The sequence below is a fragment of the Ptychodera flava genome, chromosome 14 (genome assembly GCF_041260155.1).
Source record: "Ptychodera flava strain L36383 chromosome 14, AS_Pfla_20210202, whole genome shotgun sequence".
Taxonomy (NCBI): Eukaryota; Metazoa; Hemichordata; class Enteropneusta; family Ptychoderidae; genus Ptychodera; species Ptychodera flava.
Window position 1 is genome coordinate 40,832,332 of NC_091941.1, and position 17,648 is coordinate 40,849,979.

At 35.4% G+C, this 17,648-nt stretch overlaps 1 protein-coding gene across 1 annotated transcript in view; it reads left to right on the plus strand.

The window, feature by feature from the left end:
- The window catches only part of LOC139150523 (RNA polymerase-associated protein RTF1 homolog), a 55,231-nt gene extending 42,412 nt beyond the window's left edge, over window positions 1–12,819 (plus strand). Inside the window, exons 9-17 of the mRNA XM_070722945.1 lie at window positions 3,283–3,365; window positions 5,000–5,087; window positions 6,281–6,388; window positions 7,122–7,199; window positions 7,534–7,655; window positions 8,567–8,702; window positions 9,516–9,623; window positions 10,227–10,365; window positions 11,536–12,819. Of these exons, the coding sequence (XP_070579046.1) occupies window positions 3,283–3,365; window positions 5,000–5,087; window positions 6,281–6,388; window positions 7,122–7,199; window positions 7,534–7,655; window positions 8,567–8,702; window positions 9,516–9,623; window positions 10,227–10,365; window positions 11,536–11,642 (969 nt within the window). The 3' untranslated portion in view covers window positions 11,643–12,819. The remainder of the gene's footprint in view (window positions 1–3,282; window positions 3,366–4,999; window positions 5,088–6,280; window positions 6,389–7,121; window positions 7,200–7,533; window positions 7,656–8,566; window positions 8,703–9,515; window positions 9,624–10,226; window positions 10,366–11,535) is intronic.
- The last annotated feature ends 4,829 nt before the right edge of the window (window positions 12,820–17,648 follow it).

Consider the following 17,648-nt stretch of genomic DNA (forward strand, 5'->3'; position numbering starts at 1 on the left):
AATTATGGCCAATTTTGCAATATTCTGGAATAAGTTTGCACACCGGTATAAAACTATTATTTCTAAGTCCGCGTAGCAAAATATTAGCTTAAATTGTTGATATTCGACTCGGAGATCTTCAGGGTTTACAAGTATGCATTGGGCGCAGTGGAAAAAGAACATTTTTTTGAAATAACGACGAACTCTATTGAACATGTTACATTTTTATTGGTACAGCCTTGAAGGAAAACGTGATTGACAGGATGTAGGACAAAATTTTGCAAAATTATGAACATTTTTATTAGCAAACAATTTATTTTTAGTCCTGGATAAACTTCACTACGTGTGCTCATGTCTTTGTTATGGAGACTGTGCTTTTTTACGTAGATGTCAAAGCGTACTTCAAAATAATTATGCGTGAAATACGGAGGATTTTTTGTTAACGGAAGCTCTGTAAAACTATTGATAATATTATTAAAATTTAACTTTTTCTCAGTATTTTTTCAATACATGGATATATTTGTCTAACATATTCATGAAAAAGTAAGAGGTCCTGGTAATGCCAGCACGCATACGCCTTTTCAATAAAAAGATTTCAAGGTACACTGTCTGTGCTTTGTCTGTAAAACCCGTCAGTGACTGCGTTTATTTTGTTGGGCGGCAAAATAGACGAGAATCTACGCCGCTGCCTGTATTTTCGCTGTAAATCTCTGAAAATCACAAGTTCAATTGGAAGGTTACTTCGTGTTTGTACGTATGTACGCTGTTTTAAGGTCTCCTCGCCAAGTCGCAGAACTTGACATATTTTCACAAGGTCTATCCATCATAAAAAAACGCATCAACCCATCACCCGTTTGTGACCACACATACACGGCTTGGACCGTGGAGGTAATCGTATAGTGTAAGTGTAATTTTCAAGTGTAAAAAAGGTCACGAGCGTTCATTGGCCGTACGATCAATTATGTCAGCATATCTAATAATGTTAAATCATGGCCTCGCTTCCGCTTGGCGGCTACATTCAAATTCCGCAAACAGCCCTAAAAGATCCCGGATGCTGTCGATTCCGCGAGGACTGCATCATTTTTTGGCGATATATACCTTCTCGCAGCCCCAAACTTCACAAATTTTCCGTCTAAGTGGTCAAAACTGGGTATATTTGATGGCTGATTTATGGACTTGCCAACACCGGGAGAAATTTTGAGAATCAACATGCAGAAGTAAAGAAAACGGAGGTAATTCATGGGTATGTCAGTTTACTGTCGAGTGGAGCTGGCTACCTTCTCTTTATATATCCACTGTGTAGTAACTCTCGCCGTAGACTGAACCTTGGCAATGGTAACTCTTGCCGTAGACTGAACCGGGGCAATGGTGTCACTTGTATATTTTGGCATAGATTGTGAAACTATATAAGGGTTTCCAGAGGGTTGTTCACATATGCAGATTACAATGTGTAAAATATGATTTTAATAATCATAATCGTAATTTATTAATAATCACAATTATCACAACAATTGGGTTTCCAGACGGTATTCACAAAAAGTAGACGACATTGTTTTTAAAGAAAGTTTTAATATTCTGTAACATTCATATTAATAATCTATCAATATTCATAATCATTTGTTATGATAATAATAGGAAAAATCATCACAAATAATGCCTACTCGACCTGTGGTGTGTTTCAATATTTGTCTGAAAAAGTTTCAGTATCTACAGGATGTACTGGCTCCGGTATTTTTCTTTTATTATTGTTACCATTGTCCAACCGACTCTATTCCTGATCCCATTTTCACTTGTATCCAAACACTACTGTAATGAGGTACAAAGTTGGAGTCACACCCTAAATATGAAGTGTACTCCAAAAGTACACATGGTATATCAATGATATATATAGATTTAACAGTGTTCTCCCCAGGATTTTTTTATAAGAGGGTGAAGACGTGGTGCGAAGCACCACAAGCGACCGCTTTAGCGGTCGCGGGGGGAGGTCAGGAGGGGGGTGTCCCCCCTCCTGCCTTTGGAGCTTTTGAAAAACAGAGATTAAAATGGTGTTATTTGGTGGCACTTGGGGAGTATTTTTTTCGTATAAAAACTCTAAGGAAAGGAGATCTGAGACAGTGTTTCATAACTTTTATTACAGTTCACTGATTTCAATTATGAAGATTACATTTTTTGAAAACGAAAACATAGCGAGAGACATACATTTATTCATCGATGTCAAAATTATCATGGTGACCATAAAACTCAGGCTTGGGGGGCATATTTTTTTCGTATAAAAAACTCAAAGGAAAAGAGATCTGAAACAGTGTTCCATAACTTTTATTACAGTTCACGGATTTCAATGAAGATTACATTTGAAAACGAAAACATAGCGAGTCTAGAGACATACATTTATTCATCGATGTCAAAATTATCACCATAACACTCACGTGTTCTCATCCTCATACACGTCCGACCGAGCCTAACATTAGGTTATTTTGCTTTGGGAAGGAATACACAAACAAAATTCTAACCTCCCATAAAAACTTCAGTGTACTCTGCTGTCCTTGGTTACCCTCAAGCTCCTTGCCATGTTTACTCAGCTAAGTCGGTTACCTAATGCACGGTCCCAATGGAGGGACCGTGGCTAACGTAACGTTACAGACTGAGCCATGCAAATATGGCTGCCTACGATGAGTTGCACATGGGCTTATGATCTCGGATGACATCACAAACTCGCGAGATTTGCAAGATCGATGAGAATTACGTTTGCAGTCTGCAGGATCGACGCTCACGCTCGCATTTTGCTTGTAAATCACTGTCAACTTTTTTTCCCGTACATTTTATTGTTTTATGTTTCAAAAAATAAATCTTTTTCATTTCTGGCAAGGGGGCGCTCGGAATTTACAAGAGGACGCCACGCCCCTGTTACCTTATTCAGGGAGAACACTGTTTAAGATCAAAAGTCAGAGGCTTCCAGTCAAATGGTTTAATGATATTGAGTGTGTTGGCATTTACATCATCTGCCCATATCAGTCAAATTCTTCTGACTTGATTGGCATATATGTTTGTATACAAAGTGTATATTTGACACGTGACACCTGACATTTTAGTTTCTGACTAGCCTTACTATCTTCCTTTCATGAACATGAGTATCATTTGTGCTGTGTGCTTTGATTGTTGACTTCTATGTACATATTGTCTATACTCTGTTACCTGGTCAATTTTAGTGACGAATGCTATGAACATTTACAAATAAACATTAAAATTCATTATAGTTTGTTGTAGATTCCCATTTTACACTTGTTGTGTTTTTCAAATTACAAGGTGGGGGAAATCACAGATGTTGTAGAAACTGCCAAAATTTACAGCCTTGGAAGTACGAAGACCAACAAAGGTCTGAGACTTAGGTGAGTTTGTGTCTTTGTAGGTATGTATTTATCTTGTGGCTGAGTAGTCGCAAACTTTACTGGGGGATTCAAGGGGGGTTTGAAAGCTTGTGGATAGTAGAGGAGAGATTTGAAGGGTTTGTTCTAGGTATTGGGGTATGATCTTAAAATATTTTGGTTACACTTTCAGGTTCCACAGTTTGTAAGGTAATTCAATATAATAAATGAATGAATATCATTGTTAAGTTATCAAATGGCCATACTAATAATTAAACAAATTCTGGAAAAACAACAAGCAGACCTTGTACACAGGGACAGAAACTGCAACTGATGACAATGTTTTTTTCAATATTTCTTTTCAATGTATCAACTACAGTTTCTTGCTATAATCTCCCAACAGCTGTAATGTGCAAATGATGATGAAATTTGCACAAAACTTTCTTATTTTAAGTGATAAAAGTCAAGATATATATGTTTCCGTTATATTTGATTTTAGATGCCATGGACTGGTTAAGTTCAAAAATATCTCGTTGGTTGCATTGTTTATCTTTGTCATCATTACAACAACATCACACTGGGACCATGAGTCTTACTTTGATCAGTTAATTTTATCACTTTTGTTATTTTAGGCAAAATAAGAAAGTGAACACTGTATTAAGTTGAAATGTTACAAGTGTTTTTACATTCTATTAAAATTTGAATGAAATGAGTGATATCAACATTTTAGAATAGTGAATTGTTATACTGAGTAATATGAGTCCCTTTTATGTTTGTTGATATCTGGCAAAAATGAATGCACTATATTTGTATAGAACCTCCATACCAATAATCACTGCTTGAAATTCAATTTCAAATACCATTGTTTGTTATCCCAGTTAAATTTTTACTAGTAATTGACAAGAAAAGTCAGTTTTGTGTAAATAAAAACAAAATTAGCAATATTATTATTTCTAAAATATCTTTATGAATCTTGATCAAAAACTTTCTTTTAAAGGAGCAGTCTTCAATCTGTGGTTCTGGCATGAGTGGTTGTTGACATTGACTGATTATGTGATTTTAGCCCTGTGTCTTCCTTTGAAATTTATGCATAGTTATTCAATTTGCTCAGAGTTATAAAAGCTGATTAAAAAACCTGCCCTTGTAAGAAATGACCAAATTATGGCTTCCAGTTTGATGTTTCTGACTATGTTTCCATGTGTACTTTTCTGAATTGTCAGTTGTCAGTGTTACAAAACTATCCACATATGTAGTTTGACTTATGCTAAAAATATATTCAAAACTTAACCCCTAATATTACCCAGGTTCTGTTTAAAATACTGACTAGTTTGATATAAGTTTTTTTATAGAGACAGTTCAGATCACATCAGCAAATTGTGATCAAAAATAGAAGCCCAGTGTCATTCCATTGCATTGACAAGATTTTTTTCATATAGAGGGCTGGCATTTGAAATGTTTTTGAAGATATTTAAGGGAAAGTAAAACAAATCAAGATATCAATTGTGAATTGTCTAGTATTGAAGATGGTGTAGCATGACTCTCTACCTTGGCTGATGAAGTTGACAATATCATTAATATTCATTTTGGAAGATTATTGTTTATATTGCATGTATACTACAATGCAGATGAGCTGATATGGTTTATATTTTCATCGTCAGGCATGGAATACAAGAACGAGTATTCAGATTGGAATTTGTCTCCAACCAAGATATCTCAGAATCTGAATTTTTTAAGTGGAAAGAAGAGGTAATTTTTGTCTGTATAGCTGTTAATAGTTTTGCATAAAGTATACTCACTGAAACCTCAGACAAGCTCATACTTCCATTCCTACAATTTGAAGTGTTAATTACATCGAATATATCATGAACAGCTGGTTTATAAGCATTGTTTATATTGTTGAGATGTGACGTAGAATAGGGGAATTGTCAAATGGGTTTAGTGTTTGGTTGAGGAAGACCATTGGGCATCTACATACATGTACTTACCACTATGATATTTATTTGCACACATTTCTGTCAGGTACGTTTGAAGGAAAGGTTCCACAACCACCTTGTAGACTGATTGTCAATTCTGGAAAAGAGCAAGTGAAAGTGTTTCACTGTTAACGGATCTAGCAATGGAAAGACATACAGAGAACTCCTTGATGTTGTCAATTTCAGCATTTTTGATTTCAATGAATAGTTTAGCTTAATTTCTCATGAATACTCATTACCCAGATAATCTGATTGCAGCAGGAAAGTTTTGCTTTACAAAATAGAAATACCTCCGCTAGTTACTTTATGAAATCACTTAGATGGCACTACAATGATGTTGTACTTCTCAATTCTGAATACTCAACCTTTCACCCCATTTCCACTGGACAGGTCCATTTCTACCACAGAAAACAATGGACTTTGATTTAAAACACTGAAAAAATATCAAAATTTGCAGCTGCTTATGGCTCTGAATCAAAAACTTCACTAGCAACTCTAATTTTGCTTTGTTAAAAGTGAATAGATTATTTGAAAACAATATTTGTTTGTTTCTCTCTACTGCTTTGCCATCAGAATCCAAGGAACAATATCAGTTTTGACTGGCCATACCTTAAATCAATCTTGAATAATAGAGTTGCAGCTCACATATCAACAAGTTATGTACAAGATTGGATTTATAAGTTTTAGTATAAGCCTATAGGACTATTCAATCTCTGATGTGACATATTTTAGGTGGTGTATCCACCATAAAGAACTCACAGGAGAAAAAAAACTATGTTCCATGCTGTGCAGACCTAATCACTTTAGCAGAGAACAACTAATGCCAAACCAGACATTCTCAATGAAGAATTTGTGAAGTGTGTCCTTCAGGTGTACTTGCAGATATCATATAAAAATACTGAAAAATTAACAGAGCTTAGTGAAAGAAATGGTGAAACAAAATACCTGTTTGTTTTTTCATTACAGATGATGTTGAGTGGGCTTCAGTTACCTACAAGGGATGAAATTGATGGTAAATACAGGGAGCTTCAAAATGCCTTGAAATATAATTTTAAAGAAGAAGATATAGAACAGGTATAAAATTAACATCCACACTGCTGGATAAATTTCATTCAAAGTTGAAACTGATAATATACCTTGCTAAACATGTACATGTCAATTTGTTACATAATTCTGAGCAAGCTATGTCTGGTTGCAACTTGCATTAACAGACCTACCTCAACTGATTTCATTTGAACTCGGCCTGACCAAGTATAATACACTATCATATATATTCATATTTTGCATTGATGGAAATAAACATAGCTCTGATTCAAACATGGTGTGAAACTTGATTGTACTGTTTGGCAATATGATGTCTATACAGATAGCACTAGGATAAAGCTAACTATGGTTTGTTAATAACTATCGGAAAAGGGAACAGTATTATTGGAGCTGAATTGTTTTATAAACGTGTTTAACCCTTTGCACCCTGACCCCCTGGTACTCTATGACGCCATCGGACATTTATATCCCAGCCGGGTTCAAAGGGTTAAGCTAAAATACTTAAACATTTTGTAAAACAGAAGTTTTTCGCTTTCAAGTGTTGATTGTGTCAATTGTGCAAGGTAGGAGGTAATTCTATACCTGATAGGTTTTCTCCAGACAGTGTGTTGTTATCTTGATGGTGACACTATGACAGTGCTTGTAACAATACACTTCCATGTATATGAAATTTATGGAGTTTTTATGAGATCATAAGTCTCACAAGTCCCTGCTTGGAAGTTGTACTAGTGACACTGTTACCCCCGTCATGTATTCCTGACAGATAGTAAAAGAAAAACAGAGGTTTAGGAAGACACCAAGGAATTATGCCATGAGGAAAACAGATCTCATCAAGAAGAGGGTAAGCATTAATATGATACATACCTTGATCTTTTGATGGCACTTTTTCAACTATATCCGTTTAAGGGAAGGTACAATGAAACAAAGGGAAGCAATGTTTGGTATATAATGTGCCAAAAAGCCAAACAGGTTCACAGAAGCACAACTTCATTTAATAATAAAGTGAATGCAAGGCAAGATTTGTACATTCTTGTGTATCACCCAATACTGTAATTTGTTGGGACATACATCATTTTGATTATCGATAAGAACAACAAATATTATACAGGTCTTTCAGCTTGACTGTGAACAATTGTATGTTTATCATATTTATTTCTATTTTTGTGATATTGAAGGATGAAGCAGAACAAAAAGGTGAAAGTGAAGTCGCACAGAAATATGCCAAAGAATTAGAAGAGTTAGAAGAAAGGGCAGAAGAGCTGGATAAACAGAGAACCAAAAACATCAGTGCCATTAGGTTAGTCAAATTTTGTACCATACAACATTAGGTAATAGTACATCATATATAAATGACAAAGATGTATTAGAATGTCTGAGTGTTGAATGAAGACTATCAAAAAGAGGTTGTAAAATGATGCAGGGCAGTCTATTCATATGCTTCAAAAACTTTAAATCTGTGGCATATAAGGTGGTTTAATAGGGGTTTTCTATCGCTAAAACACATACAACACAATGTCTTTATACATTGTATCAGTTTAAAGATATTTTCTTTTAAACATAATGAGTTCTGGGAAAAAGCTATTTAATCAGGTTAGGGGGACAACATACTGCAGGACATAACAAGACACAAAGGGCATAATGGCTTACGGACTCCTAGGATACCAACTACAAATCTATTGAAATTTTAATATTCATCATCTCTGTCTGCAAAAGGCATCCAGTTCTGTAACTTTAACTTGTTACTGAATACCACCAAGAAAGTTATTTATCATTGATACCTTGGATTAAATGTTATGCTATTACTGTTAGCAGCTAAGGACTTGATTATTTTTCATGGCAAACTGGGATTTACATTACGCTCCATACACTGTGTGCATCCCCTACTTCCATACACTGTGTGCATCCCCTACTTCCATACACTGTGTGCATCCCCTACTTCCATACACTGTGTGCATCCCCTACTTCCATACACTGTGTGCATCCCCTACTTCCATACACTGTGTGCATCCCCTACTTCCATACACTGTGTGCATCCCCTACTTCCATACACTGTGTGCATCCCCTACTTCCCCTAAGAAAGTAAGATTGCAACATTACAAATAAGAAAACTTAAAAACTGGTCTTTACATTGCTGCAAAGACAACATTGACTATTAGTGTTAAAAATACAGAAATTGTAACCCTTCATTGCACCTCACATGTTATTCAGTTATATAAATCAGAGGAATAGAGCACGTAATATTCAAGAAGCAGAGAAAGCAATGGCTGAAGAAATCAAAGAATTGATGAATGCTAAAGCTGATCCTTTCACCAGAAGAAAATCAAGGCCACAGCTTGTTACAAAAGTAGGTTACCTATCATGCTCTGAAGGTAAATGCACCTTGGGGACAGATATTCAGATGCTCAAACTTTGTCAATTCTTTTCTGATCTTTCACTTGTGGGGTTCATTTTAAAGCTCTTGGTGTAAAAAAACTTCTCATCATCTGAGTTTTTTTTTAAATTTGAAAATTTTACTTTACTCCATAGAGATAAATAGGGATGGCAGCCATTTTGAATTTCAAACGTTCAGTAAATCTTGGGAAATTTCTTTCTCAGGTACCAAAACTTGCATTGTGACCCCCAATTGTTATTCTTGATTTTGAAAGGGAATGGTTGAAATGTTCTTTGAGGAAAGTTTGAGCAAAAGTTTCAGTTCATTTTTGAGGCACATATTACCTTAAAACTTTTTGTATGGTGTTTGGTTCTTTTGCTTAGCAATCATTTGCATCACTTCTTTTTCAAGAATTAAATGAAAAATTAATTATGTTGTTATTTTTATGTGAATATGGCAAAATATGCCAATATCTGGTATTAGTTTTTCCCATAGAATTCTATGACTAATGGCCATTACATTTAGAAGCCAGTGGGTGTAATCCAGAAATGAGTTGCTGCAATATCACCAATTCAAGTTCTGAAATAATTACCTTGTAGCTAAAGTGAAGAGTTTAATCTCACAGAAAGATGATTAAATTGGTTAATTTGAACATTGGTTATTTTACTGTGAATGGTAGTTTGAAAACGAAAACCTCAAAATCATGATTCATGTGTACATTACTAGTATTGTTTTATCAGCTTGATTATCAGCCAAACGTAATATTGTGATGTATTTTGTTTTCAGACCAGAGAACAACAAGCATCTCTTGAACTCTTGAAGCAGCTACAAGCTCAACAAGAAAAAGAAAAATTGGAGAGAATGAAAAGAGAAGCAAAGATGTCAGAATCTGAGGTTGTATGTTTCTAATGCAGTATGTGTGATAGTGAATCCTAGTTTCATTGCCCTCATCACATCCTATGTGAATGGATTTTATTGTGTACACAGGACTACACTATTATCTTCAATAATTATTTGTATTTATAATAGCAAAAGATCAGTTACCACTTTTCGTAGTTGTGTATTTTTTACCATTTGTCAGATCATTGACAGTATGTGGTCCACAGAGTTGCGATAGTAAACAGCCATTTATCCATGTTCTATGCAAGAAGTGATGAATGGAATTCTATGAATAATCCTTCAACTGAACTTTGCATACTGATCAGTCATTGTGAAGGTCAACATGATAACATTTGCCTTACATGATTCCATTCACATGTAAGAATTGCACAATGGCAGTGTTTACAGTTTGACTCCAGAAAGCAGTATAATATATTTCCATCAGAAGTACAAAATGACTGTCCTGTGTTTTGAAACTTTGTCAACAAGAATGATTTTACTAGATGACGACATAATACCAGAGAAAGATTTGTTAGTCTGTGTGAAAGACACTGCCTGTAAGAATATTTTGTTTGATCTTGGTTTGATAATCTTTTTTTTCTATGCAACAATGTGCAGGATCTTGACATTTTATCACTTGTTGAGGGATCATCAGCAAATCAGTCAGCTGCACCACTACCAGAAAGGAGAATATCTGAAGATCTTTTTGAAGCCCATGATTTTGACATCAAGATAGACTTAGATGTGCCTCTTGGAGGTGATGCTCATTCTACTGATTTCTAGTAGCTTGTTAGGAGAACAGAATCCATTGTTCATTAAGAATTATCAGGTTATCAAAAATTAGTGTAGGCGAGGTGCTGTTACATCAGCAAGTGTATTCTGTCTCAAACATGAATCATGTACTCTATAGATGTGTGTTTGTAGAATGATCTGTCAATCAGGATATTACCTGCCACAGCATTTTGCTCAGTATGACTGTGAGTGGAAATTTTAGCTAAAAAAAACAGCACCAATAGTGTGCTAGTCACAATATTTCACTAACAAATTTCTGAAAACATTATGAAGGTATACATATAAAATATTTACCGTTAGGGTATCCCCTACCATGCAACCAGCCTGTCATAATCATTAAACTTAGGGCTAATAATGCTAACTTTTGATGATTTTTAGCTCATATTTGGAATGTTTTCACTATTTTTGTTTTTAACAATTTCAACCATAATTTCTTGTTCTACTCCCCAAAGCATATTGAGGTACACAGTATTCAGCTTGTCAACTCAGCCTGAACATGTGTAAAATACATTGTTATTGTTGACAAGTAAATTCTGGTCCAGACTAGAATTCAAATGTAAAAAATAACAGTTCAATTTACAGATATGGTAGATGTTCTGTTGACAAGGTAAATAGTGAATGTTTCAAAATTCTCTTGGAACTAGAATAAAGTTGGCATGACTGGCCCTTTCAAAGTGAAGATAAAATTATTATGTAGAGAAAGGATTGATGGTTGCATCAGTCAGATTTCATCAGTTTCCTTCACATCACTGTATTCACACTTATACTCAGCTTGCCAGGATTTTGCCAATATTTACTGAACACTCATCCATTGTACTCGCTGTGTGCAATACTAGCTAGCTGATTTCAACTCAGGCAGTCTTACATTTTGTTTTTGTATCAGCGTATTTAGTTTTAATGTTACTGTGTTCTTTTTAGCTCAAATAGTCAAGTAGTGATCGTTTCAGTCAAATAAAACAATGCACAATAAAAGACTTTGCTGTTTGTGCTGCAGGTAAAGTGAAAAAAGCTTAATCAGATTAGGGGACAACATACTGCAGGACACAGCTAAACAACAAAGTGGTGAAAACCTACAGCTTGTCTTACATCTAAGAATTGTGATGTTTCACCAACGCACGTATTGTTATTTTTGTAGATACACGGCCATTGTCAGCACCTAAACCAGCAAATCAAGGTAAAGATGGCACTCCAAGACGGTCACTTAATCTTGAAGAATATAAGAAGAAAAGGGGATTAATATAAAGATCTCATCTGCTTAACTATTTATCTGAAAGGAAAAGACTTCCTCAAGTGGCCACCCTTTCATTGTTTTATAAAGAGGATATCGTCTCCAGGGAATACATCAATACAATGTTAGCATGTTCACCCCCCAGTTCCCTATGGAAAGGCCCACAATCACCATTAATAACAATGAATTTGGGCCAAACCATGGTGGTTAAAGGATTTGGGTACAATCAATTGAAAACATTGAAAATATGTTTACCCTGAAAATAATATGAGGGCGTTGTGGCTCTATGGACATTTTCCTTTCAAAGACTTGAATAAAATTGATAATGCTTTCCCTTTCTTCGTTAGACTCTTTGAAAATTCCAAGGAGTCTACAAAAAACATTAAGAGCATCAGTGCATTTATTTTTCTCAATCCACAATACCAGATATTTTGTATTGGACCTGTAAAGTTAGACTTTGTGAGGAAAATGTAAGACTTAAAATGCCGATAAAAAGATGCTTGTGTTCTTTTTCATCTGTCAAATATTTCTGCTAGTGTTGCTGCCTGCTATGTCAAATATCATTTTCTTGTAGTTTGTAAATGATGTTACAGGTAGGCTGCAATGTGTATTAGCTGTAGATTTTTTCATCTGCTGTGTTCAATGAGAAAGTGCCCTGTACATATGGCCATTCTGGCATAACTTCATTTAAAATGTCATTGAAATACAAAAAAATATGCTGTACCATATTTCAACCGAAGACATTTAGTTCACTTGGGTTTTCTAAGATTTTGTGTAATAGAGTGGTGAAATCATGTGACTTTTAAGTCATTTGACAAATGATTTGATATGTCTGTATTGTGTTTTATTGACATTATTGTGCTTTACAATTGATACAACTGTTTCCAGTTGAATAATGTTTCAATTCAATGCCAAGTGTGGTAGATTCTATTATAAGTGTCAAATCAATTTATACAACCTTCTCTTGACTTCACAACACAATAGCACGGAGTGTATGCAGATGTTGATCAATGAAATGAAGAGGACATCAATCTAAATTCATTTTAAACAATTAGTGTTGATAATACTTCACAACACATCACTGATTTAATGTCACAAGATAAAGTTAAAATGAATAACAGTATTTTGATTTTTAACATTTTCTGTATGTGTGTCAGTTCTGAACTGCAAATATAGAATGTGTGAATATCATGTCTGGAGTGTACCACATTGCAACTCCTCTTTGTCAGCAATTTATTATCATAACACTACTTACTCTTACTGTGTTTCTGTCAACTCATTGGTGGCAATATACCTTTTTGGCTTCCGTTTGCTATATCTGTAAATATCATTAAGACTGGTTGAGATCCATGCCCATCAGCATCCATCTGTCTGTCTGTCTGTACATACGTACGTATGTATGTATGAATGTATATGTGTGTATAACCCATGCAAAACTGGAAAACCTGTAGAATTATGCAATTTTTTCATTTTATCTAATTTCATCCAATAGTATCTTTTTTGTCTCTTTCATCGTGTCTGACCCAAATGTTAAATCTTGTTTGATTGCTGTTGATATTCAGTTTTCAAGGCCTGAAGTTGTTCATTTAATGTTTTATTCAAGGGTAGTTGTTTCATTTGTAGTCACCATATAGGTACACCAAGGGAGTATTTTGTTGGAATATTTAAATATTTTTGCATTTGTGTCTGAATACTTTCCGAGAGCAACCTTATACAATTCCCATGAAATTCTGTGTGAACATTGCCAGGACTGTGCTAATACATGTACAAGGTTGCGTAGGTTATAATGAAAACCACAATTAGAATAATAATAATACTTCATTATTCACAAATCAAATACTCATGTATATGGGGACCCTTTGCCATACATGAACAAACAAGAACACAATTGATAGCTGCAGTGTAAGTTGTAGAGTTCAGTACACAACTTTTATCATGTACCCATGAGATCAATTTCTAAGAATATTATACGACCATTCTGTTACAATAGAATGTGTGAATGTGTTTGTTAGTCCCCACGGACACCGTCCGGGGGGACTTATAGGTTTGGTCATGTCCGTGCGTGCGTCCGTGCGTGCGTCCGTCCGTCCGTCCGTGCGTCCGTCCGTCCGTTCACGCAGATATCTCTGAGATGCCAGGAGCGATTTCATTCAAACTTGATAGAAGGATTACTTCATATGGCATACAGATGCACGTCAATTTGTTTTGTGATACGATCCAATATGGCCGCCAGGCGGCCATTTTATTACGATTTTTTCATGTACAGAGCCATAACTCAGGCATGTTCCAACCGATTTTATTCAAAGTTGGTACAAGGACATTGACCAATGTCATACAGATGCACGTCAATTTGTTTTGTGATACGATCCAATATGGCCGCCAGGCGGCCATTTTATTACGATTTTTTCATGTACAGAGCCATTACTCAGGCATGTTTCGACGGATTTTATTCAGAGTTGGTACAAGGAAATTGACCAATGTCATAGATATGCACATCAATTTGTTTTGTGATACGATTCAATATGGCCGCCAGGTGGCCATTTTATTACGATTTTTTCATGTACAGAGCCATAACTCAGGCACGTTTCAACTGATTTTATTCAAAGTTGGTACAAGCTTATTGACAAATGTCATAGCTGTGCACGGCAATTTGTTTTGTGATACGATCCAATATGGCCGCTGTGCGGCCATTTATTACGATTTTTCATGTACAGAGCCATAACTCAGGCATATCTCAACCGATTTTATTCAAAGTTGGTACAAGGACATTGACCTATGTCATACATATGCACGTCAATCTGTTTTGTGATACGATCCAATATGGCCGCCAGGCGGCCATTTTATTACGATTTTTTCATGTACAGAGCCATTTCTCAGGCATATCCGCATGTTTCAACGATTTTATTCAAAGTTGGTACAAGGACATCGACCAATGTCATAGCTATGCACATCAATTTGTTTTGTGATGCGATCCAATATGGCCGCTGTGCGACCATTTTGTTACGATTTTTTTCATGTCCTGAACCATAACTCAGACATGTATCAAGCGAATTCATTCAAAAGTATTTTTATCACAGACCTAATGAAGAGGACTCTATCCTCTTTGAGGACCTGTAATCAAAGTACCGATTAACAAGTGGGGACTGTGTCATCAACGATGACTTGTTCAAATAACATTTAATTTAAAAGTTCTCTACTTAAAGGAGACACAAGATATAAATCAGCTAGCTTTGACTACAGTAATATCTAGTCTGTCCAGTTTGATTTCACTGTACAGCTAACTTTGGCTATGGTAATATCTAGTCTGTCTAGTTTGATTTCTCTGTACAGCTAACTTTATCTAGTCTGTCTAGTTTGATTTCTCTGTACAGCTAACTTTGGCTATGGTTACATCTAGTCTGTCTAGTTTGATTTCTCTGTACAGCTAACTTTGGCTATGGTAATATCTAGTCTGTCTAGTTTGATTTCACTGTACAGCTAACTTTGGCTATGGTAACATCTAGTCTGTCTAGTTTGATTTCTCTGTACAGCTAACTTTGGCTATGGTAACATCTAGTCTGTCTAGTTTGATTTCTCTGTACAGCTAACTTTGGCTATGGTAACATCTAGTCTGTCTAGTTTGATTTCTCTGTACAGCTAACTTTGGCTATGGTAACATCTAGTCTGTCTAGTTTGATTTCACTGTACAGCTAACTTTGGCTATGGTTACATCTAGTCTGTCTAGTTTGATTTCTCTGTACAGCTAACTTTGGCTATGGTTACATCAAGTCTGTCTAGTTTGATTTCACTGTACAGCTAACTTTGGCTATGGTTACATCTAGTCTGTCTAGTTTGATTTCTCTGTACAGCTAACTTTGGCTATGGTAACATCTAGTCTGTCTAGTTTGATTTCACTGCATAGTAATGTTGCATTGTTTTTCTGTCATCTATTCACTTGATATCAAGTGGCCAATTAAAGCAGAGACTGTGAAGGGTCAATGGTTGAACTGTATGAGGGTGTTTGTCCATGAATGTCAAGGGTCAATGGTATGAGGGGGTGAGTCCATGCATAATGCTCAGTCATAACAAGATTTGGACCTTGTGTCCAGTACAAATTGAACAATATACACCAAGAATGCAGCTGTCACATTTCTATGTAGTTTGGAGTCCCTGGAAAAATGTTCCATTTTCAGAGTCAAAACTAGTCACACGAAGTAGCATAGAAGTAGATGAAGTCTGCTAACAGTGTCTTCTATTCAGAATAACTTAGTCTACTAGGATCTTTCCTTGGTTATGGTGTATGCTACACTTCCTAGCATATACCGTAACCAATAAAATGTCCCAGAATAAGTAAAATGATCCATGAAGTTCAAATTCAGTTTTACACTACTAACAAATCGGCAGAAATATAATCAACTCTATTATTTCCAATTTTTAGAAAGAGTTCCCATGGGTAGCCTTTAGTCGACTGTTTTCTCATACCAACAAACTACCATGTCCACTTGTTGTCTGAGTAACTCCTTGTCAATCACAATAGTTCATGCAATTAAAAGAGAAATAAAATCTGAGTGACACGCTCTCATGAATGGCCTTAAAAGTTGTGAAATAATTGACAAAGACTGTATGCATTTGACATGTGTGTGCTTTAGACTTAGAGGCAGTGGGCTTTGTTTCTATGGTATAGGTTATTTCTAAAGATACTTTATGACATGTCTTGTCAGTTTCATGCTTGTGAAGTCAATAGCAAATGACACGTTTGGAATATAGTTTAGATGGATGTCATCAAGGAGATAATTACCTGTGAATCTTCAGCTATCATCTCTAAAGCAATAACTGTTCAAAAAGTTACTAAATTAACATATTGTAATCTCAACAACAGCCTGCGATAGTTTCATTTTGTAAGTTTAATCTCACAAACTCTAGCAAGAGATCTCTAGCTCAGCTCATGCTCAAACATTCATCAACCAATGACTTTCAAACTAAACAAGAACACACGCTTGTTATACATATGAATTAATGTCTTTTCAGTTTGGGATGTAGATTTCAAATGGCAAAAAATAATTTTCTCAAACCACATCGTATGGATGGACAGTAGTTTCGCATGTTCAGTTCAAGAATCGTATACAGACATATTTCCTAGTAATGCAACATGGTTTGTGGTCGACAGAAAATTGCTACGTCATATTGATACAGGCATCTTTATACAAATGTAGAACATTATTCTTGCAAAAAGTACAATGCAAGTATGTTTGAAATGTATCAAATTGTCTGTATGTGAAATGTTGACATTCACTGGCAAAACTCATTGCTTCATATACACATGGTAAATTTTTTTTTGTTTATACAAGTTTAAAGTTATCTGTCACACTGATCAGTGTTCTAGCCTACTGGTAGTCTTGTGAAGAAATGAGATTGTAAAGTATGATCAATACAGTATAGCCGTGTTTCTCTAAAAGCATGTGTATGAATTTCTAGTACTCATAGCTTTTAGGGACAACTTTGCGATCAGCTGTGCTGTGCTGCCTTGCTTATTGCGCTGTGCACTATCTGCTAAAGTTATTGCAATATTGTCGGACAGAAATACATACTGTATTCCTACCCAATCAGTGGTGACATAAGTGTATGCCTGGACATAGATGCAGTGTCAGTGCAGTGATTTTATAAGTTACATCTGGATAATTTCCTGTTTGTTAAACAATGTATGGACCAGATCACCATAATTTCAATTGCACCTATAGAAACTAATAAAGCTATTATTTTCCATGCATTAACCAGGTAATTTCAATGTAAAATTAAAATACATGCAGATTTCACATTTGCAGAGAATGAATTTTTCAGAATTAAGGAGATTATTTCAAATATGTCATAAGAATATTGTAGCTTAACCCTGGAAGGTTATGTGGTGACCAATACTAACAAGCTGTTTGGTTCAAATCAACTTAATGCCATGTAAACATAGAGTATTTTCACTGCTAAATGTTTGTGTATCTTTGACCTGTCTGTACAGCAATGATTTAACATAAGTGTGGACAGGTTTCTAT